At 38.8% G+C, this 27199-nt stretch overlaps 1 protein-coding gene across 4 annotated transcripts in view; it reads right to left on the bottom strand.

Moving 5' to 3' along the window:
- Positions 1-27199, bottom strand: part of PLA2G4A (phospholipase A2 group IVA) — a 154719-nt gene that overhangs the window by 68385 nt on the left and 59135 nt on the right. For all 4 annotated transcript variants that reach the window (XM_045811363.2, XM_045811364.2, XM_045811362.2 and 1 more), the window contains 3 exons: positions 16072-16220; positions 15241-15354; positions 3834-3871 (listed from right to left, as the gene is read on the bottom strand). In XM_045811363.2, coding sequence (XP_045667319.1) covers positions 3834-3871; positions 15241-15354; positions 16072-16220 — 301 coding nt within the window. The remainder of the gene's footprint in view (positions 1-3833; positions 3872-15240; positions 15355-16071; positions 16221-27199) is intronic.

Genomic DNA, 27199 nt, shown 5'->3' with positions numbered 1-27199 from the left:
TGTTTCCAGAAAATAAGGAGTAGGAGATTCTTTTAAAACAAAAACAAGCAAACAAACAGCCCCTAATAAATTCATCTCATCATAGTGAGGACTTCGGGAAGCGCTTCAGAGAATAAACCTGTTTAGATCTGTTTGGCACAGTATTTCCTGCGTTTACGTGATCAAGAATGCCATCCCCTGGCCCCCCATGCCCCACTTCTCCATGATGTAACACTAACATTCCAAAGAGTCTGTGTTCTGAGAAGCACACCTGTAGAAATACTATTTTTAATGAATTGCCTTGTCTAAGAGATGTACCCCTGTGACAAAAAAAAAGGAACTTCTAATGGTAGAACTTTAGACAACCGCAAGTAAGTTTATGGCTGGATTTTGGGACCGTTACATTGTACACCCTTCCTTTCTAATAATGACAGCTGCAACTTCTCAGATAGCTATACTATGCCAGAAATATAGGTATGTGTCACTGCAGAAATAATGGGTGTAAATCTTCACATTATTATACAATATATTATTTTTATAACTCCATATCACAGTTCAGAAACACTGAAGTTTTGAGAGGTTAGGATCACAGAGCAAATATGTGATGTATTTTCCACAATGCAACAATCCCTCACAAATGAGACAGGTCCAATACTGAATTCTAAAACCAGCTACTGAATTAAAACAAAACAAAACAAAAAAGAAAAAAAAAACAAACCAAAAAAACAGAATAAGAAAACCTAGAAATCTATGTCATGATGTGAAGAAATACAAATGTAGAAATCAAGAACTTCGCTAATCAAATATTGTTTCTTTACTATTCATAAAAGTAAGTCCTTCCCTTCAGAATGAATTAATTTCTGTTAATTCAGTGTATTTCTTCCTCGTAAAATATAGACCAAAAGAAGACACTCCGTAGCCTCCGGGCTGTGTTCTCTGTAATGATATTTGATCATTGCAAATAATATTTTAATTACTACTTCCCAAAGGACAAATATGGATAACTCACAAAAGAGCATATACGATTAAAAATGAAAAACAAGAATATTTAGTGTCAGTAGCAAATATTAGAAATACTGCTATTATTAATAATTTTTAAGAAATATTTGAAGTATCTATTTTCCAGTACTTGGGAAAGGCAAAGTAACACTGTTATTATATATTTATTTTGGGAATAAAAATTTGCAAAACACTTTTTTTTTGAAAGTTATTAAGCGATGAGCACCAAAAATAATTAAAATGTGTATTCCCTTTGAGTAATTCTATTTTTGGACATTTACTTTAAGAAAATTAATTGTAAATTTTAAAAAGATAATTTAACCATGTTTTCCAATATAAAAAATGGTCAGTATAGTATATTAAAACATGGATTACATAGTTATTAAATTTGATTATTATGAGGCTTAGGTAACAAGGAGGAAAAGAGATCGGACTGAATGAGCATTTTTTAAGTCAAGTCTTAGGGTAACTCTCTGTTGTTATTATTTATTATAATATATTAGGCTGAGTACCTTCTACCATTTTAAGAAACAAAAATCTCACCTGCACTGTTATCTCTGCAAATCCACCTCAATTGTGTTTCCTTTTCTGCTCTTTAGAGTAACCATTACCTTAGACTTTCTCTCTATTATTCCAATGTATTAATTTATAATTGTACAGTATATATTTATATCTCTAAATGATATATCGGGTCATTTTATGGGTTTTTAATTTTTTAAATAAATGCTATCAATTGTATGTATTCTGCAATTTCTTCTCCATGGAACATTTTGTTTCTGAAATTCACATAAATAGATATATAATAGAAATAATTCAAACATTTTTACTATTATGGAATTTTTCCATTATATGATTAGAGTATAATTTATTTATCCATGAACATTGAGGTTGCTTCTAATTTCTGTAAATGATTACAGTTTTACTATGAACATGTGGTGCACATGTGGAAAACTTTTCTATTTTATATTAATATAAAACAATATATGCTTTTTCTAAAGAACATCTCATTACATCATCAAAATACGCTTATAATGTACTGTTTTCTTATTTTACAAATGATAAAAAAGTTATTAAAAATCTTTCAACTGTTCACATAATTAGTAAGAGGCAGATTTAAAACTAGAAGTTCTCACTCTGGAACTCATGTTCCTTATAATACACTATGCTGATCACTATCTTACATTAAGCACAAGGAGTATGATTTTTTTAAAAAAACAATCTATGAACAGAGCAATGAACATGGATGTTTAGAAGATATTAGTGTAAACATGTAAAAGAAAATTCAGAATGTTGAGTGATTTTATAAATATAGTAAATATAGTAAGAGAAGTTTGGTTCATTTAGTTCCTCTTTCATGCATTATCTTTCTTTTTATTTTTTTTAAGATTTTATTTTTTTGACAGAAAGAGAGTGAGAGAGCACAAGCAGGGAGAGCAGCAGAGGGAGAGGGAAGAGCAGGCTCCAGGCAGAGCAGGGAGCCCAATGAAGGGCTCAATCCCAGGACCCTGGGATCATGACTTGAGCCAAAGGCAGACACCTAACCTACTGAGCCACCCAGGCGCCCCTTATGTATTATCTTTAACTCTAATTTTCTTTCTTGATTTTATTTTATATCTAATGGAAGACATTCCATGGAAAGTTGACTTCTTCTTTAAAAAACATTTCCATTTCAGAGTCAAGACAAATGAGCATATAAAAATAGAGTTTGATTAACGTTCATTATAAACATATAGTAAATTGCTTCTGGACATATGTACCTTATTTAGCTGAGTTTTTTTCCTATATTATTGATAACTCTCCTTTGTTAAAGTGAATTTCTTTTACATAATATAGGTCTAATTATACCAGTGAAGATCATTTCCCATTAAGACAAACAGCATGAACTTCTTGTCAAATAACAAAACTTTTTCTAGTCTCATGTTAATATATACTACTTTTAAGCAAGAATTAACACAACGCAGAATAACACAACTCAGTTACTTGGACTGTCCTTTGATACTTACTGACATAGTTTGAGGGACAGTGGTGATTTATGTAATAATTTACTAAGTTGAATCAACGTGTTACGCAAACCAAAATAAGAGAAAGAAATACCTAACCCAATGTCAATGTATCCATCCTCATTCATGTAGCAAATCAGGTGATAGGAGAATGTTACAGTAATATATGTGGTGTTTGGGTAAATTAAATGTATACTAGTTACTTTGGTAAAACCCACTTCAACGGAGAAGTTCAAGGAGATGCAGAGAGTTTTGAGGGAGGTGGGAGGTAGTGAACTCAGCGTGAGATCCAGCTAATTCTCCAGGTAGGCCTGACTCCTCTAAGATGCACCATTTGAAAATAAATAAATGATTTTCCAACACTTTTTTTGGAGACCGCTTTGAAAGAGCAACATGCTTCATGGAACTTGACTGCTTAGAGTCCTGCTGATCTCCGTGAACAAAAACAGTCTCAATTTTCAGTTCTTCATTTTTAGAGTTTCCTGTTATGTTTACTTTCGTGTTTTTGAATATCTACCTGAATCAACAATGAAAAGTAGACTTAAATAACTGTATTTGTTCATTTCTATGGGAAATGAACCTTAGAGAGGACTCTCTGAAAGCTCTTATTATTGACCTTATAAGTCCTAGACTATTATTGAAAGACCAAACTACAGAAAAATTAAGGAAAAATATTAAATTTCTTCTTTCTTAATGCAATAGCTATTAGGGAAGAGCTAAAGAAAAGTCTAACATGTTTTTTATGTTCAAAGCTGTCAGAATTATTTCATATTTTTAAAGTTTACCCTTTAACAATTAGAATAAGTCAGTGGATCCCTCACAATATTTTCCACCCGATGAAATAAATGCACTTACCAAACTTCAAGAGACATTTCCAGAAACATTTCAGTGACCTAGAACAGAATGTATTAATCAGATTAGGTCATAAAATGGCTGTGTGTTACATATAATGCAAACAAGGTCAAAACAATTTTTAAGTGCCAGAGTATTTTTAACCTAAAAGAAGCCTAAAAATAAAAGTAATGTAGCTTCATGAAGACCCTGCATTATGGATATATTTCAAAAAAAAAAATATATATGTATACATATATACTTTTTTCCATGATATAAGTCTTTCATGATGTAAGTCTATTTAATCAGCCATTTTAGTAAACATAAGAGTTGCCTCTGCGTAGTTGTTTTCCTCCTTCACTAAAATGAAGTAGTTGAGTTCTACAGTCATTATGCATGAAACCTAAAAATTGCCTGAGCTCTAAAAACTATGAAGATGTTGTGCCTATTATTCAGGAACTATCCCTGGGCCAAGAAAGCATGGGTGAAAATGCACACAAGTGCATTTGTGACAGGTGTGGGCTGTCATAAACTGGAGACAGAACACCCATCCATGGTGGCAGCAGGACCAGGGGCCAGCCAGCTATGGTCAGCTCAGGAAACATCTACAGATGGGAGGTGGGGCTCAGGTTTTCATTTTTTCAACACTGTGTGAGGCAACCAAGTTTATGGGAGGACTCCGTCCTGCCAATGGGCCAACTGTGGTTTTGTGGAAAATATCCACAGAGAAGAAGGGGTATTAAAATGTGTCTTCCCAGAGACTATACATCTGTTGTATGGCAAGACCTCTCTGTACTCCCCTGCCATTAGTTACGAATAATGTAATTTTAGATTGTTATGAGAACCAAATGAGAAAATGTTCTGAAGGTTGCTGCATAATTGTAAAATGGTGCTATTATTTTTCTTATATCAGTTACCATAGAATAGAGTTAGAGTGAACCCGCCCAATACCTTCAGACAGAACAGAACTTAGATATGCCTCTTCAAAGGTGAAGAGGGTGTGTTTGGAAGCAACACAAAATGCTATAGATTATCAGCTTTGTTTTCTTTTTGGTTTCAGAGGATGGAAAAAAACAAGTTAGATGGAGCTTTCCAAAAGGTTAAAGTAAGTTCATGGCTATTTCTCAGGACTGCATTCTGTGAGTAAGAAAAAGGTACTGAAATCATCTGTACAAGAATTTGCCTCTTCCACTAAACTGTAAGCTTTATGTTATATAGATCTCTATTACTAGTTCATTACACAGTGTTTGGTATTCAACACATAATCAATAGATACCCATTGAATTGCTGTGCATGTGTGTGTGAGGGGAGAACATGAGGTGATCTGTCCTTGTCAAGAAACATTTCATCGCTGCTAAACATAAAATCATGGGCTGGTCACAAAGCAGTTCCTCTGAAATCCTATGACCTTTATTCATCAAGGCAGCATATCAAATTACTTTGAAGTTAACAAAATAATCAAGAATCCCAATACAAATGGAATTACACATGCCCAGATGAATCAGAGTTCACTTATAAGTCAAAAAGGCTTATAAACAATTGATGTAACTGCTGTCTGTTCTACTAATGGTAGCTCTGCTCAGACCACACATCCCAACACATCATGTCTGTTCCCTGTTCCTAAATTTCAAATGGAGTCTTTCCCAAAAAAGGGTTGGAAAACTTTATAGTGAATGAAGTTGCTTTGGATATTTAGTGAGAAAAACAAGACATGGATAAAACATGGTCTGGCTTTTCCCCCCCAAAATATACGAAAGCTGGTATTAAAATGAGACTAGATTTACTATTTTCATCTCCAGAGGGCAAAAACACCACAGAAGAATGGAAACTCAAAGAATGACATTACAACTCTTTGTGGTTTTCGAACCAATGGAAAGACTCGAAGCTGGAATGGGCTTCCTAATCCAATGTGCCACGTGATGACAGACTTGAGAAAAAAGCTGGCTCCCTGACTGGCAGGTTCCTAAGCAATTTAGATGTTAAGATATTCAATGCCTGGCTCTATCTAATGCCTACTTGTCTTGACAACTTAATAAATAAAAGGAAAATCAATTGTGCTGTGTTCACGGTCATGTTTGTCTTCTCCATAGAATGTCCCTTCTATAGCCACCCACAGCACTTCTTGACTAAGACATTCATAATTCTAGACTGGCTGATAAGACTTCTTAAATGAAGACAGGATGAGAGAAGGGAAGACACAGGATCTTCCCGCCATGTAGAGTAATACAGAATGTGTTGTGGTGGACTTGTCACATGGCTTGGGATCCTCACTTCCACATGTTGCCCAATGGATCACTTACGAACTGGAGGAAATTTTCAACTCTCCCACTTGACGTGCTACGCTCAGACATGCTATGAAGACTGACATTTACAATCTCCCCACACCTTTTAACATGTAACATGTCATTCAGATGCACTAGCCACAAAAACATGTACTTCCTGTGAGGCATTAAACAAGTATTGTAAATTCCTTCCCACACACCACATCACGGTCTTCCACACTGCTTGCAGTCTCCAAGAAATTTGAAGGAAAGGTGACCGAGTCTCTCTGACTCCCCCAACCCCATAACGCCTCGCCAGAAGCCAGACAAATGAGAACTCCACCTCTTCTAGGAATTATAAATGTAAGTAGACTGTACTTATTGAACGTTCTTGTGGAAAACCACAATCTCATCTTTGAATTCCACAGTGGAAAGCAATTTCAGATGCTTACAATGGGAGATGTTCACCTGGGGGGAGAAGGTGAGGACCTAGAGGAGAGAAACTATATAAAGAAGCCATTTTAGATCTAAAAATAATTCATTTTTTTACAAGATCTTATTTATTTATTTGAGAGAGAGAGAGCACAGATGGAGAGAGAGAAGCAGACTCCCCACTGAGCAGAGAGCCCGATATGAGACTTGATCTCAGGACCCCAAGATCATGACCTGAGCTGAAGGCAGATGTTTAACCAACCGAGCCACCCAGGAGCCCCCTTAAAAATAATTTTTTAAAGTACCTATCCCGCTAATTTGCTTGCAAACTTTCCAGGGTCACTTTGAAATGATAAAGCTAATGCAACAGGCATAGTGCCTGGCATTAAGGGGGTCATTTAAAATTATTATTACAAAAAGATGCATACAAATGATTTTACACTTGAGAATCTATCCTATTAGAAAAGAGCTCTTCAAATATGCTATGCCTTTTCTTATTAATATACTCCAGCATTTACAACTTTAACTTTCAATAAAACATTACTTTGAATTCTGGTCCCCCCTGAGTCAATGCACTCTTCTCCACCCCCCACCCCCAGGAAAATAAAACAGCAACTGATCACCAGGCAGATTCAATAATCATTTACATCTTTTGAGAGAATAACAGAATATTTTCTGCTTTATCTGTATACACCTGACCCGTACAAGGTAAAAAAATTATATTTAAAAAATAAGGGCCACTTTTATTAAAAATCATGTTTCCATATGCTGTAACCCTATCCAGCGAAGAAGGAAGCGGATGTGGCTCTAATATGAGGCAATTCAAGTGTAGAGCAGAAATGAGCGATTCCACCAACACAAGCCAGATCACGTCTAGGTAAATTTTGTGAGTTTAAAATTGAATGATATATGCTAAAGTCACTTTTTAAAATATATATGATGCTTGTTTATTTTTTTAATTGAGATGTGACATTTAATATTATTTTAGTTTCAGGTATATAACATAAAAATGATTTAACATTTTTATATATTGTAAAATGATCATCACAGTAAGTCTAGTTCACATATATGATTTCTTAATAAAATAAAATTCTCATTTACTACCAGGAATGATCTAATCCATTCACCCAAGAATTCAGGATAATTGTGTGCTCCCCCCCAAATATCCCAAATGCTCTTAAAAGATTTGAAAGATTAAAAAACACTCTATTTCCCTTACAGTCATGTTCCACTGTATCATGCAGGGTTCCTCCTTACATTTGAGGGTGATCTCTCTTTCCTTGATTTAAGGTCCCCTTTCCTTATGTAGACATTGGAAATTCTAAACCAGATTTCCTAGAGCAGTATTACCAAACCAAAATGCTACCTCTTTTCCTCCAAATGGGACTCTCTCAGACTCTAGTTTCTCCTTTTGAACTTAATTTACTTTCATTATTCTTGGTGAGCACTTCCCAGATTTTCTGTATTCTCGTAAGTGCATTCATTTATCCATTCATCCAAAAATGACTCAAGCACCTAATGCTTATCAGGATAGGTATGCAGTCATAACTAAGCTGAATGTATTCTACTCCTTGATGGAATTTAGGTCCAGTGGAAGATCCAAGGAGACCAGAACATTCTAAAATGCCCTATAATTTACAAGTCGTAAATTGTGAAAGTGTCAAAAAAAGACTCACTTAAGTTTCCATTGCTAGCATCCCCAAATAAAAATGTGTTCTCCCTTAAAGCCAGGAATTGTTTGACCCATGTCTGAACTCTGACCTGCATCCATCTGATGGCATTCACATCCTAGCCAAAGATCCCCCAGACTTCTCATAAAAGAATATAGTCCTTTTGTTTCCCCTCCAAACTCTGCTTTGTCTCTTTCACGTAGCTAAACGTAGTCTTAGTCTTCACACATCAACACATAGTTTTCCAAAGAAATCATCCTGACACTAACTTCACATTCTGAACTCCGCATCAAACCTACCCCTTTTTAAAGCTTTGCCACTCTCTCGTCTGTAGAACTACCCCATTCATTTTCAAGTTTGCAATCATGAATAAGCAACAACCAAAGTAAGCAATCAGTCAGAATCAGATGCCACAGAAGCCATGAGACATGGCTATTTTTAAACAATACCACTAACATCTAAATAAAGATGGCAAATGAAAACACCAGACCGCATAAACTTGAGAGGCTGTCTTCCTCAAGGTATTGGCCAAAACAAACTAATTCCATCTAGAGAATAAAGAAGTGTAATCTTTCTCTACCGTACTTCAAAACCTCAGCATTTTTAAGATTCTCTTGAAGTGGGCTACTCTGTTTACACAAAACACAGCAAATTCTGAACATGTTATATCTTTTCCACTTTAAAATGGGATTCTGCAACCCACAGCCGCACGTGATATATTCAGTACTGGGTGACCGGAGCATTTTTGAACTGTGTTAAATGATCACTAAAGCAAATGATCACTAAACTTACAGGCTATATATATATATATATATATATATATATATATATATATATACACACACGCACACACACACACACACATGTATATATATTCATTTCGGCAAGTTCAAACAAATACGTTTAATAGGTAAGTCAGTTTCATGAAGCACACGACAGATAGTTAAATCTGGCCAGTGATAATGAGACTACCTAATATTATTTAGTGCTTACTGGACCAGGCACTGTTCTAAAACTTTCCACGTATTAACTAATTTAACCCTAACCACAACCTTAAGAGGTAGGTACTATATACAGCCCTGTTTCACAGATGAGGATGCATGGCAAAGAGAAAAAAATAAAACAAAACAAAAATAACGTGTTTAACATCACATAGGCAGTAAGTAGCAGAATCATGATTCCAACCCAGGCAGCGGCTGGCTGACGCTGAGCCCGGGGTCAGAAACAGCAGGTCCTGCCCATTTCTTTGAAATGACAACTCTGATGTTCTCTCACTCTGTGACTCCAAATAACACAGCCTAACCCTAAATGCCCCGAGAAACAAAACGAAACAAAACAAAAATGTGGACCCACCCCTAAGACTGGCTTTCTCTTAAAAATAACAAATAATAATAAACAACAAAAAAAGTTCAAAAATCGAGTGACTGAGTCTTGGGAAGAGCCGGATCCCCTGTAACTTCGCACCCTGTGGCTCCAGCCGCCCCTCACTGTCTCCAGCGATCATTCCATCCGGCTCTGGCAGACCCGGGAAAGCTGGGCTGTACCTACGTAGCTCAGTGACCCTGCACTCTTCATACTTGTCCCAGCCACAGAAGAAGTCTGCTAAAGCTGCGTCGACCTTCTTGTTTTCACTAGGAAACACTCTCTGGCTCTTTACCTACTAACCCGCTGCTTACTGACACATCTCAGGAAGAAGCCAAATCCTGTTTGCTCGAAATTCCCCATTACCTGGTCAAAAAGCTTCTATAACTCACTGCTGTTGGTAAGGAAACATCCAAATTCTAACATCTCAAATTTGACCCCTGTGTACCTCTTCTTCCTTTATGCACCAGTGCTCTGCTCCCATCACACTGGTCTAGACACTGTTTCCTGAACATACTTGTCCTTCCAAGTCCCGCGACTATGAGCAAAGGCTCAGGATGGCCTCTTCACCAGAACGGCCTTCTACCCCGTTCGTGATCCAACCCCATCCTTTCTTTAAGGACAAGCCTAAACTATTGATATCCACTGTAACTTGCTGAAACCCTACCCCCCTTCACCTCCCCGTCCTCATCTCCTACCACAATCCCTACTACACTGTGTGTGTTCCAGCCATAGTCTCTTCAGTGCTGTTAGCACGCCGGGCCAAGTTCCATTGCAGGACTTTTCTACTCGGAGTAACTTCCGCCCCCCCCCCCCAATATCATCAGAGATGCTCTTAGCCACATTTTTGGAACCGCATTTGCAAACCCCTTCACATTCATAGATAAACACCTCCTTCCTCCTTCCCTGGTTTATCTAGCGGGTACTGTTATCGCTACCTAACACAAGTGACTTTTACTTTTTTATCTTGTTTGTTGTCTCTCTTACTAAGTAGAATGTAAGTTCCATGAGGGGAGGGATTCTTCTTGTTTTGTTCACTGCTGAACAGGTAGTGCCTGAAGCCTGTCTGCCACACAGCACGTGTTTAATAGCTATCTGTGAAATGAATGAATGAATAATTCCTTCTTATAACTCGCATTGTATATATTATCTACACTATTTATTTGGCACTTAAAATGATACTATATAAATACTAAACTCTAATGATATGCTAATGTGTTTAGGGGTGAAGCATAGTGTCTGTAATTTTTTTTTTTAAGATTTTATTTGTTTATTTAGAGAAAAAGTGCACGAGCGGTGGGAGCAGCAGAGGGAAAGAATCTCAAGGAGACTCCCTGCTGAGTGTACAGCCCTAATTTACCCAACAGAGTGAGTAAATTAATGAATAGATGCCTCACGACACTGCTTACTGTATTACTTATCAGTTTACACATGAATCTCTATTCCTTTCCAAACGGAGTATTAGTTGCTGGAAAATGAACTTTTTGTAGTTTTCTTAACATTTAGCAAAGCTAAATTAAGAAATTAGCAAAGCTGCAAAATTTAAGCTGCTCAAATTCTCATATTAAAAAATAGTCTACTGGATGCCTGGATGGCTCATTTGGTTAAGTGTCTGCCTTTGGCTCGGATCATGATCCCGGAGTCCTGAGATGGAGCTCTGCATCGGGCTCCTTGCTCAGCGGGCTCAGCGGGGAGTCTGGTCTCCCTCTGCCCCTCCCCCTGCTCACACTCACTCTCTCTCTCATTCTCTCTCTCTCAGATAAATAAAATCTTTAAAAAAATAATCTGATAGGTCAGTATTTTAAAATCACATAATAAAGATTTTTTTTTGTGGCATCCCTGGGTGGACACAAAATGAAAGATTTTTATTATTGCATTATTATTGTTTTGTTTCCATATCTGTCAAATGGAAAGAATCAAAAATTCTTGAATGAAAATGGTCATATAAGAAAAGGTATTCTTTCTAGATCACAGAACTTTATAAATTAGAAAGGATCTTAGAAATAAGTTAATCAAAACTTCTATTTTGGAGATGAAGAAAATAAGACAGAAAAAAAGAGTGACAAATCAAACATTCTAGAGGGAGATTAGTGACCAAGACAAAATGAGAGAATAGATCTCCCGATTCCCTGAGTGGGTAGTGCAAACCCGTGGGAATCTGGCAATCTCCATTTGGAGACCCCGTTCTTTCTCTAGCTGGCTGCTGGCCACAGAAATCACTCTATGTTGACTCAGTATTGACTTTTGGATGACAAAATTTTGAAGAAGTTTCTGTTAATAATGTCTTGGCAGGAAACCTGTGTTCTCTCTTTGCCAAATCCAAGTGCTTTTTTTACTGTTTCAAACTGCTATAAAAGAATTGTTTAAAAACATCTTTTCCCACATTATTCCCTCACAGTCTCTCACCTCGGTGAACTCTGTGCTCCTCTGAAAGATGGGGTGCAGAGGTGAGGCGAGGCTGGAGAGCGTGCACAGGGCGCGCCACGTGATCGGGGGAATGCCAGGGGTTCTCCACGCAGCCGTATGCATTTACCTTTCTCCCCTCTACCATCACAGGTCACCAACGCAAACAACTGTCCTTTAGATACTAACTTCAAAGGACTCTTAAGAACAGAGTGATGAAGAAAAGCTGTTTGGCCAACTGTTTTCTCAGGCGCACTAAAGAAACTAATTATGTAAGCTACTTTAAATTCAGGAATGTAGAAAGTCTTTTTTAGCCGGAGGTTACACAGCTAACCATAGGAAATGACAGGAGGAGAGGAAATGCATGTTTCCCTGCAATACCTTCTCCCATAATCAGACTGAAGAGGGGGGAAAACACTTTGGAAAAGCCAATCCATGCTTACAAAGTTCTCAACAAACGTGTATTGAGAACCAGTCCCAGCGACACGTCTTACCAAGGTTGCGGGATGTTAGCCTCTGACCATCTCTAAACTTTACCCCACCGTGCATCGACATGTACCTGCACGGCCTTGTAACTTGCCAGGCCCCAGCTTGCTTTCTTCTTTTAAGACTCCATGCCTTTTCATTTATATAATGCTTAATACGTGTGGATATATCCACATGCATACAGTAGTGATATATGTCTATAAGCAAGCATCATTATATATTTAATATGTAATAAACTATATACTTAATAAATACATAAACTTAGCAACACATATCTTATGTAATACTACAGAAAAGTATAATTTTGTATGGATGCATCCATGTGCGCACAGTATTTTTTTTAGGATTTATTTATTAATTTTAGAGAGAGAGAAAGAGCGGGGAGGAGCAGATGGAGAGGGAGAGAGAAACCCTAGCAGTCTCTGCGTAGAGACCAACTGTGCATACACAGGAATTATGTATGTATTGATATGTATTTCTATAACTGAGGATTATTATATTTTTTGGTAAGATTTTATTTATTTATTTGAGAGAGAAAGAGAGAGAGAGCATGAGCAGGGGCAGGGGCAGAAGCAGACTCCCCACTAAGCAGGGAGCCCAAAGCGGGGTTCAATCTCAGGACCCCGGGATCATGACCTGAACTGAAGGCAGATGCTTAACCGACTGAGCCATCCAGGCACCTCCCATATATTTCATATATAATAAAGTTTATACTTAATAAATATATAAACTAAGTAACATATAATCTCTCTTATATAATATACTATATAAAAGTATAATTAAATAATTACATCTAAATGTATTTAAAATATAGGTATATGTAATATAATTATACTATATGTTATTATATGGATATATTATATATAAGTAAAATTAAGTCATTTAATCATAAATGAGTTATCATAAACTCTCCTATGAGATATTATCTCCATTTTACAAATGAGTAAATCAAGGCATGGAAGAGCTAAGTGATTTTGCCAGGATGAAACAGATAATAAGGGACAGAGCTGGTATTTAAACACCAAGTAACCCAGCTTCCAAAGCATTAACCACTATGTTCACTGTTCAACCGAGTCAAAGTCACCTACTCATATTCAGCGCCGGCGGGCTTCCTCTGACAACAGTCTTTTTTCTGTCTTCCTACCACACATTCCTGATTGATGCTTATCTCACCTTAGGGTGGTTTCACTTCTCACATGTTTCTGGCTCCTCTGCCCACTTCCTATCCCACCCCCTACCTCACCTCTACCCCACACAGAGGTAACTGAGGGAAGAGCCTTCTGTGTCTTGTTCTTCTTTATATTCCTTGCACGAAGCACCATGGCTGGTACACAGCGGACTTCAACGAACATTGGCAAGAGGGATGAATGCAAGAACTTTAACAAAAAAGTCAGCAGAACCATGGGCAGTGTATCCCTTGGCACTGGAGTAAGACATCCATCTAGAAGACACGTGTCCTGGAGCAGCTGGAGGAGTCAGCAGGGCATGTGGGGCTGGAGCGTCCTCAAGGCACCCGGGATGCCCAGCTTGTATGAACTGGTCAGGCAGCCCTTTGGGCTTAAGTTGGTTTCTAGCTAGGTATATATTCATTCGGTAAATATAAACTATGTACTGACTCTGTAATTAGGCATGCATAACCAGTATTCCTGTCCTATAGGATTTTAGTTGAGGGGGAGAGGAAGGGAGACGAGAAATCAAACAATTTAAATGACTCAGACCCAGTGAATACCATAGGTAATTACCTTAGGGCTTCAGAGAAGGAGGAGGTCACTTGGATAGTAACAGAAAAGAGGTGAGAGTTAAGGAAAAGGCAGGTTTGGGTGAAGACAGCAGTTTGAAGTCACTCCAAGGACGAGCAAAAACACAGAGACTCTTCCAACAAGAAATGAATACATGAACCAGCCTTCTGGATACTGGTTCATCAGCTGTTCACATTTCTCACTGGAAATGTCTAAATTAGTTTCTTATAAAATTCAAAATCCAGTGTTTGCTCTGTATTAATAATCTTTCTAGGGCCTTGTGATCCCTAAGTTATTGAAATTTCAGAAATGCAGCAAACCTAGCAATGTAAAGAAAACAAAATCCCAAGACTGTTCCTGCTGACCTTTCCTGCTGCCCCCCTAATTATTTGAGGATTATTTGAGACAGAAATATCCCTCCACGGAGGCTTAATTTATTGCTAAACATGTAATTTTGGAACAGTCTGGATGTTCCAACAGTTTTCGTAAAAAAAAAAAAAAAAAAGAGTTATTTATTTATTTGAGAGAGAAAGCGAGCAAGTGTGCTCTGGGGGGGAGAGGTAGAGGGAGTGAGAGAGAGAGAATCCCAAGCAGACTCCCCGCTGAGTGAGGAGCCTGATGTGGGTCTTGATCCCATGACCCTGAGATCATGACCTGAGCCCCGAAATCAAGAGTCAGATGCTTAACTGACTGAGCCAGCCAGGTGCCCCCCAACAGTATTCTTTTTGAGTTCACTCACTCATTCTCACTCTCTCTCTCTCTCTGCCATTCCTCTCAGATTTTCATCTTCCTTTATCCTCCCAAAAGTTTTGTTTGGCCTCCTGGGGGGGGTGGGTCCAAAGCCATTGTCTCACTTAGAGCAACAACAGAGATTAATGTCTCTGTATTATTCAGTGTACTACTTCAATCAAAGCTTATAAGTATCAGAACAATAAAAAGGTTTGGACAAAAAGTAAAAGGGAACACAAAATTTTCCCTTTTAAAAATAAACATTCAAACAAACAAATAAATAAGATTCCAGAATAAATAGATTTTTATCTGACATAAGGTTGAAAAGTAATCCTGTTGTGTCACTTACTTGGTTGAAAATAAAAGGAACCTCTTTCTTCTCTCCCACTTTCATAGAGGAAATGGGGAACGTTGCTGTCCCTAGAGTTTCATCCATAACATAATTGGCATCCATTAACGTGACCTGTAGAGATTAAAAAGTAGGGTACAGGAATACAATTTCTCTTGGATCTCTGGAAATTATATCTAAAATTTCCACCACACTTAAAAAATGCAAGTTCTCAAATGATATTTAATAGTCATGTGAGGCCCTCAATATTGAACTGGTTATAATACTTTGTCTTTTCTTCCTGACGCATTTGCTACTAAGACAATCATTAACTTTTTCTTCTTCCTGATTGACTTAGTCATTATCGTGTTTTCAAAAATGGAACCTTACCCCCACCCCCGCAGGGGAAATGCTATTTTGGAGTATGAGAAATAAATTAATGTAGAAAATCCATGTAACCATTTTGGGAAAGATCTATTTTAACTTATTTTCAGGTTAATTATTTTCAGTTAGAAAAGTAACGTTAATAAAATTAACTTATTTTAAAGTCAGAATCCATTGACGATATTGTTTTTCTGTTGTACTTGGACCTTCCTCTTTGTAACAGAAAATCTGTTTTCTCCAAAGCACACCAGGAGGATAAGAGATTCTTCCCAGCCCTACCTAGCTTGCGTTTGCCACTGGGCACTCACGTCACTTGATGTGCACCACCTGGAGCCCAGGGCTGCAGGCTGCACAGCTGGCCCCCAATTACACCTGCCCGGGGAGAAAGACGGCACGAAAGGGACAAGCTCAAACACCAACTTCAACATGAATGATGACCATCTAACGGTCCGCAAATGAGTCACTGACCTCCAAAACATTTTCCTGGTTAGGATCCAAAATAAACTCGAAGGTCTCATTCCACACAGGGTTTATGTCATTATTGAAGTGTCTTGTTCTCTTCCTGCTGTCAGGGGTGGAGGAGATGAAAAGTTCCACGTACGGGTCTGGAGTGTCAACTGTAGGCAGGAAACACAAGCGAGAAGGATGCAAAAATGTGATTCATAATTCCTAATTTGTTTTTATTAATATGTGTTGTCAGATTATTTTTAATGAATCTGCAGGAGCATATTTAAAGGGTCCAAAATAACATACTCTATAATGGAAGAACATCATAGGTTAGATACTTCTTACATATGATGTTCCTGCCCGTCGTAACAGTCCTGTGAGAAGGAATCGTTTATGAGGTGCTTTACTCAGAATTCTTCTATCCGCCTAAAGGACATGTTCAGCCAACACCTCAGGGGAACTGCTAAATGAGAACAATCTCACCCAACTAACTACAGTATAACCTTCACCCCAGGACAATGATGGTGACAAGATCATGGGGTTCAGGATCATGGTGCTTGTCTACTTTAGAAAAATGATCCAAATTACTTTACTTGCCAAACAAAATAATGAAAGTCAGTATGAGATAAATGTTGTTTATAGTTATAAGGTTGCCTTGTATAGCTGTACATGTTGTACACTGAACAACTCTTAGGGGCTAGCATTTATATTAGTGATCAACGTATATTTCTGTGTTTATTATAGCAGTATTCAATCAGATGGAAGTGAGTTTCTCAAGGAAGTGACAGCTTTTTCTCTTGTACTTAAAGGCCTGCTGGAGTCAGGGCATGGTGTGGGTGCCATTTTAAATAGAAAGAAACAATGGCAAATAAAGGAACTATTTAAATTTCTTCCCATTATACATACACAGAGCAACAAGGCAACTGACACTAAGCAGTGGAAACACGCATCACTCCCTCCTCAGTGGTTCCACTGACTCCTTCACCATCCTACAACATTGCACACACTATATTTTATGGATGTAATTATACATTTATCTGTCTTTTCCTACAAGACTCAACAACTTGAGGGCAGCAATCAAGTCTTACTCATTTTTATCTCTTCAGAACCTAACAACTATCACAATACTTAAAAATCTCCTAACTTAAGGACTCGACTTTGCTCTTTAACACATCCTTTCCCATGTAATCATTGTAATTCATAACCATAAAAACCAACAGCTGAGTAATGACTGCTAGGATCTCTGTTAAGCACTTTACACACATTAGTCCGGTTCAAATCTCCCAAAGGCGCTACAAGGTAAATGCTCTGTTTTAGTGTTGAGGCAACAGGAACCGAGAGATGTTGAGCAATCTGTCTAATATCATCCAGTTAGTAAGTCTCAGAGGAAGATCTGGCTGCAACAATCATTCTTTTAATGACATCATGCTCCTTAATCCTAAAGACAAGATCATAAGGTAGGCATTGCTATCGAAAGAGGAGCTGGATTTAGAGATATGGAAAAGGTGGGGGAAGGACAGAAGGAGCAGGTAAGGCGGGGGCGGGGAGGAAGAGAGGGAGACAGGAAGGAATGTAAGGGGTGAGAGGGGGGAGAGGGAGAGAGAGAGAGAGGTGGTGCAGAGATCCACACAGAAAGATATAAAAACTGAAAACAAAGGAAAAGCAAAAATAATAGTTCTCAAATGATTGCTTTTCAAAGAAAAAAATTTTTAAAAATATACTTCACCTTTCAACGATAGTTATGGTCAAACAATTAAACCAACACCCTTCACTTAATTTTTAAACACTGTTCATAGTTCTATGCGGTGATCACATTTTTTCAAGTGTGCCTTTTTATTGTAAAGTGGAAAGATCTGCAAACGAGATATATGCATTTGGAATTGTCTTTTATATCATTTTCTCACTTGGACTTAATGCATCATTGGTCAAGGACAGCTGAGTCTCAACAGAGTACAATATAAATGCCTAGGGTTCTGGTTAAAAACGCAGACCTTTGACCCTCATCCCCTAAGACCTATGATCCGTAGAGCTGCAGACGGCCGAGGACTCAGCATTCTTAAACAAACATTCTAGCTGACACAGATAGGTCATCTCCTGTTCACACTTTTGATACCCTGTTTTAGAGAAAAGGAAATCGGCAGTTATTGGAATTTTATTTATTTATTATTTATTTTTATGGAGCTGTAACTGGCATATAATATTGCATGAGTGTAAGGCACCCAATGTGTTGGTCTGATACGCTTACATATTGCAATTTCTAACCCAATGCTTCTATCTCTTGAGAGGACCATGGAAGACAAACTAGAAAACAAAAAAGACTGAGGAGGAAGCAAGGCAAGGGGAAATGGGCCAAAGAGAAGGGCGTGCTACAAGGCGACTCTTCCCACCTCCTCAACCAGCAGACGCTCCTTTTCCTTACCCATGTTTCTGCCGTGGGGCCAGAGCTCAGGGTTGCAAGTCAGAAATAAAACGACAGATTTAGAGCAGCAGGTGGTAGACCATCAAGAAAAATATCTTTCCTCTTTTGGGTAGAAGGCAGCACATGATTTAAAGGAAGATTCCATTGGGATTTCACATTAAATGTACAAAACTGTAGCCTTCTTCATCCCACAGCCTCATGGTCTTTTCCATCTGTTTCCCCGAAACACAAGAAAACCCAAAACCAAGCAAAAAAACCAATCTAGAAAACAAGAAGTGTCTGGGAGGAGGAGGCAGGCAAACAGTAAACACCACTCATTCGTTCGACAAATATTTGGGTGCCTGCTCTGTGCCGGGAGCTACCTGTCAAGAAGCAGTTGGGCTTTAACAGGCAGCTGAACACGACACTGCAGATCTGAACGATGGAAGTGAGTCAAATGCTAACAGCCTAATTTTAGAGGCAGGAGTAAATGGGAGACAAGCAGATACACTACGCCAGTGACTAGTAACTCAGTCACTCAGATTATTACACAGAAATAAAGTCAAATCGTAGGCGGAGAAATTGCCTTTGAGGCTTGGTCTTCATTTGAATCTGAGGAGAAGAGGGAGAGGTGTTCTCAGGCCAAAAAAGAAGGAGAAAGCAGAAAGTTAAGTTCCTGTGAGAAACCACGTGGGGAAAGAATGCAGCAAAGTGAGGGAGCGTAAGTCAATCAGGGAGATAAGCATCTTCTAAGCTATTCTGGATGCTCTGTCCCGATCATATGCCTCAGCGAATTCTAACTCTGACAAAATGATAAAGAAAAGAGCATACAACAAGACGCCAACACTACACTTTTGTATTAAAACGTCAACGCAGACTTGTGTGTGTGTGTGTGTGTGTGTGTGTGTGAGTAAAGCAATAGAAGTTTATTAAGTGAACATTCAGAAAAAGCTCCCAAGAGTGAGAGGGGTCCCCACAGGGTTGCCACTGAGGCCTTTAGGGCTGGTCTTTTATAGAAAGCTAACCAGGGAACTGAAATCCTTTTCACATCTCTAATGATACCACCATTGAGCAAGGACTAGTCATAACACCTTCAAAGGCTTACTTCCTTTTTAAGGTCTGGTTACTCTTTGTTGGTCACAGGTGATTATCATAAAAAAGACACCCACCCCACATGCCTAGGGCAGAATGTTCTGGTTTGTCCCCTTATCTCTGGTTTCCCCACACCTCCACATTTTAGGGATTTCTGTGAGCCTGATCAACCTAGCCCCCTATCTACGTCTCCCCGCCTAGCCCCGCCTGTCCCCTACTCATTCCTCCCCCCGGAATAGTAACCCTAACAGCCGCTAGGGAATGGGACAATGACCACTCTGGCTGCTTCCTGCTGAAATGGGGTGGTGGGCTGTGTGGCAGAATCTATCCAGGGGTCAGACCAGGGGCCCGAGGATAGCTCCGGGGGGGTCATGACGGGCAGCAAACGGTACATGTATCAGCACATGCGAAAGGATGAACATAAAACAAGTATTAGGTCCCAAATTATGATCGCATCCCTTAGATAAGATCCCCAATTATCAATTTTGTCAAATCAATGGAGAGCTTGATTGGACAGACCTTTTTTAAAAGCAAATGAGAATCCTGTTCAACTGTCACTTTGGATTCTTCTTTTCACTTTTAAATACAACCAAGATTCTACAACTCTGGTCAAGAGTGGTAGCTGTGTGAGCTTCTCCCCTTGGGTCATGAGCAAGAGACCTCAACGTTCAGATGTCAAAGGGCGCGGGGCAGTGGAAAACCACGGACAGCTGCAAACTCTGACACCTCAAAGGGCATCACGGCTGATGTTTGCGAGCTGAGAAACATCTGTAGCAGTGGCAGCCGCTGCAGGATGGAAAGGAGTGTTAGGACACGAGCTTAAAATCGGATGACAATAATCACATAGCTCACTTTCTCTGCATCATCTATAATCTTCGTTGGCTTCGGAAAGGGAAGGAAAGCTTCGTGGAAGCTCCGAAAAGGGAAAGCAGTCCATTTTGACAGCAAAGCTAAGCCCAGGGCTTTAGAGATACACAGCAAGAGAGGAAGAAAAAGGCAAATGCAGGAAAAGAACTGTTCGGGGTTTTTTCTCCTGTCTACTTATTTCAGGGTTTTGTGAATTCGTGCCTATAGGGTAACTGGATATTGAATCACTGATTCGGCTTCACCTTGATTCGTCCCAGCCAAACAGGTGGTAAAGCAAAGAAGCAACGTGTGGGCAAAAGCGTTCTTACCTCTCATCCTTTTGTCTAAATCTTGACAAACAAAAATGTTGCGGGTGTGGGATACAGATCTTTTTTTTGCTCCCATAAAGATGACATGAAACCACATGTACCAGAAATAGCTTCAGGAGCTTTGGGTTGTAAAACCTCTCATAAACTTTAGTAGTTTAAGGAGTGCCTACCTAAATTAATAACAGGCTCACCTGTCCTTTCAGCTTTGTCTGAGCAAAATATTATGTGACTCATGATAGGGGCTAATGGCAGCTTCAATTCTAAGTTCTATTTTAAATGTCCTCCATTTGCTTTCTCATATCCACTTTGCTCAGCCACTTAAACCCTCCGCGTTAAATAAGGATGACCTGTAACCGGTTACAATTCTTGTAATAAACAGCAACGACAACTACAAAAATCCCCAAAGGAATAGATCTCCCCAATTCACAGTCAAAACATCACTTTCCAAATAGCTACTACTGCTGATGGCGAACTTAAAGTGGGTTTCTCAAAATGCATTCCTCTAAAATATCTTCACAGAATCATCGGGAGTGTCAAAAATGCAAACACCTTGCATCTTCGGTCAGAGCACAGGCTTAGAAATCTGCGTCTTTAACAACTTGACCAGGTGATTCTTAAGTACGCAAGTTTGAAAAACATGGTTTAAAGTATATATTATTAGAATCGACTAAACAACGATATAAATAACACCCACAGAAAAGTAGAAACATTTTGGCATTGAGAAGTCAACAGGCTTACCGGCCTGTCACGGAGTTATTCTGCCCATAGACTAAATTAAGCACAATCCAGTAATTCACTTCCGTTTCTTTCCAGCCATTAAAGACATTTCCAAGTGGCCACATGAAAACAAATCCAAGAATAAAGTACATGGGGTGTGTTAGTTGGCAATCTATATAAGGTGACAGACTGATATTCTGTCTCTGTCCCCACCAAAATAGGAAAACCATAGTAAGGCCAAAAATTAAATAATAATTTGTTGAAATAAATGCCTCTGAATATTGTCTTCGAATGTCGTCCCTCCTTTGAAATATTTATGATTTCGTGATAATGCTAATTACATGGAGAACTTAAAGCTTTTGACTTAAAGGTTTAAAAACGTAAAGGGTTTGTGGTGGCCAACCTTTTCACGTTCCCTGTTCTACGACACTGGCCGAGTGGCTGGCCAGGAAAGGGATTGTTACCCTCACGATACATGTCCAAATTTCAACAGCAGTTCAGTTCTTTTTTTAATGTACAGTTTTTGTTGAAGGATACTACATGGGCTTAAGAGTTAGGAGACCATAGCTGTAGTCTGTTGAGTTTTCAGATTGAGTTCTAGAACATTACCAGCGTTCTGGAAGCCTCCCTCAACTCCCTCCAGAAGGGTGACTACTACCGGCCTTCTATCACCAGAGAGTAATTTTACCTGCTTTTTATCTTTATATAAATAGAATCAATAGCACAATATGTACTACTGGGTCTGGCTTCTTTTGTTCACCAGGAAGTTTGTGAGATCCATCCACACTGACATGTGTCATGTGCTCATTATTATCGATGTAAATTGTTCCACTGTATAAACGAATATTCCATAAAATTTGTATCCATTTCACTGTTAGCGGACATTTGGATTGTTTCCAGTTTGGGATATTACCAACGGTGCTGCCATGAACATCCTTGGACATGGCTTTTGTGGCATACATGTTTGCATACATATGTACGCTTCTGCCGCAAGATTCCTACGAATGGGGTTACTTAGGTCTGAAATTGTTACGCCATGGTACACACCCCTGATGTTAACAGTCACACGGCAGCACAGCCTTCCAATACTTAATGTTGTCAGTCTTGTACTTTTAAACATGGGGGGGTGTATAGTGCTATCTCAGTGTGGATTTATTTCACACATCATTGATGACTATGCGCTTGAGGATTTATTCATATGTTTTTATTGGTCAACTGGATATTCTCTTGAGTGAAGGGCATACTCAAATCCTTTGTCCATTTTTTTTTTCTGCTGGGTTGCCTGTTTTTTATGTTGATTTATGGAGTACTTTACATATCCTAGATATGAGTCCTCGACAGACATACATATATTGCAAATATATTTTACTAACTTAGGGTTTATCTTTTCACTACTTTAATGAAGTCTTTTGATCAAAATAAATGCCTAACTTTAATATAGTCCAGTGTGTCCATTTATTTTGTTATAATTCATACTTTTTGTCTTTTAAGAAAACTTCAGTTATTCCAGTGTCATAAAATAGTTTGTACTAATATCTTCAAAAATCTCATTTGTTTTACTTTTTAGATCTAAAATCCAATTACTAGAATTACTTTTTTAATAAAGTTTTTTTTTTAAAGACTTTATTTATTTATTTGTCAGAGAGAGAGAGAGGGAGAGAGCACGTGAGCACCAGCAGGCAGAGGCAGAGGGAGAAGCAGGTTCCCCACTGAGCAAGGAGCCTGATGCAGGACTCGATCCCAGGACCCCAGGATCATGGCCTGAGCTGAAGGCAGATGCTTAACCAACTAAGCCAGCCAGGCACCCCTAGAATTAATTTCTGTGTATGGTGTGTGTGGGGGGGTTATTATGATTATTTTACATATTTTTAACCAATGGTGTCAGCATCATTTACTGGAAATCCCTCCTTTATTTTTTTAAAGATCTTATTTACCTATTTGAGAAAAAGGGAAAGAGAGATCATGAGCAGAAAGAGGGACAGAGGCAGAGGGAGAAGCAGGCTCCCCGCCAAGCAGGGAACCCAAAGCGGGGCTGGATCCCAGAACCCTGGGATCATGTCCTGAGACGAAGGCAGATGCTTAACTGACTGAGCCACCCAGGCATCCCAAAATACCACCTTTAATCCTTGCATTGCAATATAACTTTTGTACTAATCAAGTGGTCATATAAATGCAAGTCTGTTTCTGGACTTTTACTGGTCTACCAGTCCGTTAGTCTATTCACTGAAACTCACACTAATGCCACAGTCTTAATTATCATATGTTGTAATAAATCTTGATGTCAGGTAGTATAAATCCTCTTTCTTCAACTTCTTCATGGTTATTTTCTCAGACATTTTATTTGAACAATTTAAAGATGTCATTCTATTATCTTGTGGTTTCTATGTCTTCTATTGAGGAATCCACTCTCAGTCTTTGCTTTTTTTAATGTCTTTTCTTTCCGCCCCTCTGGATGCCTTTCGAATTTTTTTCTTTCTCTTTAGTTTCCAGCAATTTTATTGCAATATGCCTAGGATTGGTGTTCTTTGTATTTATCCTCGGGTTCATAACACACACAAGCACACACACACACACACGCACACACACACACACACACACACACACACTTTCTCATTCTCAGTGCTTTTTTTTTTTTTTTAACCACGCCCTAGATATTCCTTATGTTTTTATTCTATCGTTTATTTCCCTTTTTGTTCTTTGTGTTTCAGTCTGGATATTTTCTACTAACCTATTCGGTTAATTAATTCCCCGTCTTCAACTGCATCTAAACTACATTACATCCATCTACTGAGTTTTTAATTTTACTTACCGTGTTTTTAGTTGTAATTTTGCCATTTGATTCTTTCTTATATATCTGGTTCCCTGGTAAAATTCTCCATCTTGTCCCCTATTTTCTTGAACATATGAATCTCAGTTATTTTAAATATTATGGGGCGATCTATTTATTTGTCTTGATCTTGTTCTTGGTACACCTGGCAGTTCTCAGCTGAATGCCAGACCTTTTTATGAAAACTTCCGAGGCAGCAAGATCTACCTCCACAGAGGGCCCACCTTACCTCCTAGCAGGTGGTGAGAATAGAATGCATCCCCTCAATTTAATCCCAAATCTCAAATCTGAGATTGACTCAAACCTTTGTAAGGGTCAGCCTACCTCTTGTTCATTCCCACTGTGTTGTAGGCTTACATTCGATAGTTCTGATCTCCAATATGTTTTTTCTCTCTTAACACTGTGAGGCTGCCAATATCTCTGCTTTGTTTCGGGGGGATTTTATGTTTGCTTCTCAGCCTGTTGTCCTGCACAGATTAAGACTCTGGCCAGTGCACAGGGTGAAGGCATGGTCTTTCAGCTTCTCTAGGCTTCCCTTCTCTCAGGGATCCTGCCCCTCACATTCTAACTGGCTGAGTTCTGAAATGCAGTTTTGGTGTCCCCATGTCCTCCGAGGTTGCCAAAGCTCCTCACTGCTTGCGTACTTTCCACATCCCTGTCTCCCTGTTACCCTCCAAACCCACCTAGATCCAGCAGTGGATGGAGGGGGGAAATGGCTTGCAGAATCCTGGGCCTACTTCAGTGAATCCTCTTCTCTGGGATATTGGTCCTTCAAATCCCAGTTGGCTCAGTGGCTTTTCAATCCTTCAGACATTTTTAAAATTAATCTGTGTTTTCTAAGTTGCACTTAGGGAAAATGAATATTCTGCTGTTAGTTATTTCAGCATAGCCCTATGACCACTGAGTCATTAGCTTGACCAAACATTTACTAATCCCTATTCCTCTTATTTCCACTCTTCACGTGACTGTCCAGAAATTTACTGCATTTCTCAAGTCACCTACTCTATATCCACTACTCCTCATCTAAGGCACAACTCAGACTCATACTTCACTGAGCAAACGAAAGGAGAGGAGTAGATGTACTCATTCAATTTCCCTTCCACGTACCTCACAACCGTAAAGCTATATTTATAATTAGAAAATGTATTTATTCCTACTTAAGTTCCTCCTTCAGGTCTTAGAAGAAAAAGTCTCCATACCCGCTTCTCTCAGTTTCACACTATTCCACCTCTTCTATTTCTCATTCATCCCTTGCCCCAAATTAATCTGTAAATATTTGCTTTGCCTTGGCCACATCTTCTCAACCTGTAAACAAATATTGATCAATAAAAAAATTAACAAAATTTCATTAATTTTGCCAATTCCTCAAGATCTTTCCTATCCTCGGCAAAGAGTTTAGAAAAGTAAATGTAGTCCATACGGGTTGCACCTGGGTGCTGCCGTCAGATAAGCGTCCGACTCTTGGTTTCAGCTCAGGTCATGATCTCAAGATCCTGAGACTGACTCCCACATCAGGCTCTGCGCTCAGCAGGGAGTCTGCTTGAGATTCTCTCTCTCCCTCTCCCCGTCCTGCTATGCTCTCGCTCTCTCTCTCAAATAAATAAATAAATCTTCTTTAAAAATGTAGTCTATACTTACTACTTCTAATCCCATCATCTTGTAAAATTCCAACCTATTGTGCTCCACCTTGTTCTATCATATAATCAGCAATTCTCTCTACTGTAACTTTTTTCTCAGCTTTATTGAGATGTGAGGTGTACAACATGATGATCTGATACACATATTGCCAAGTGATTATCACAGTAGGGTTAGTTAGCACCTCTATCATCTCATATAAATACCATTTCTTTTGGTGATGAAAACATGGACGATCTACTTTCGTAGCAACTTCCAAATACATAATACAGTATTGATAACTATAATCACCGTGCTCGTAATTAGATCTCTAGAACTTGCTCATCTTACAACTGGAAGTTTGTATCCTTCGACTGATATCACTTTATTCCCCCCTCCCACTCCCCCAGCTCCTGGCAATCATCATGCCCCTATCATAGCTTCAGTATAGAACTCAAAGAACTTTCTCTCAATGCAATACCCTTTGTGCAAATAAAAGATATCATTATTTGTGATTTCCTACCTCGTTCTGTAAATGTTCCCTCAGTATATCTTTCTCTAACATTTCCCCCCTCAGCTCACCACTAACTTGTGGGCTTTCATGTCACATCTCTTACAAATCCTTCAAAAGAGTCCTTCAAGATGAAGTGACCCCCTTAAAAAAAATGAACCCTCATGCAGTCAAAACCAACTTGTAAAGGAATTATCCGTTATTTACATAGTCTTAACAAACACACTCAATATGTACCCCTCAGATCACGTGGCACACATGAATCCTGCAGTTTGATTAATCTCAGGTCCTTTAAAGCTGATCGTCTTCAAGGTTAAATGGCAGTCATGATGCATCCATTCACTCCCTCAAGGCTGCGAGGAGGGGGTGGTATAAACATGACAAATATGAGATTCTTGATCACACATCCATATATATCCTACTGCAGACTAATACATTTTTATAGGCTTCCATCTTTTTTTAGCCATTCTGAATCAATTCTGGAAGCCCTCTAATCCTCTCCTGGCTCTAGTTTACACATAAATAGGACTTTCTCCCTGATCTACATCTCTGAGCCCCTTTCTACTCTGAGATTTTGAATCTTGTTCTTGAATGCCTTGCAAATACCTCAAACTCAACATGTACAAAACAGATTTATTTTCTTTCCATCTTTCTTTCCTTACCTGCAAGACAAAAGAAAAACAAAGCAAAACAAACCAAAACCCTCAAAGTAAAACCTTGTTATTTTCCCTGACTTTCCTATTTTACTTCAGGGAGCCATCACTCCCAGGCATTGGAGCTGGAAACATGAGATCTGTTCTCTTTTCCTCACAGCC

This window comes from Ursus americanus, chromosome 2, assembly GCF_024610735.1.
Source record: "Ursus americanus isolate L20-20 chromosome 2, mUrsAme1.1.p, whole genome shotgun sequence".
Lineage (NCBI taxonomy): Eukaryota > Metazoa > Chordata > Mammalia > Carnivora > Ursidae > Ursus > Ursus americanus.
This window is presented reverse-complemented; position numbering and strand designations above follow the sequence as displayed.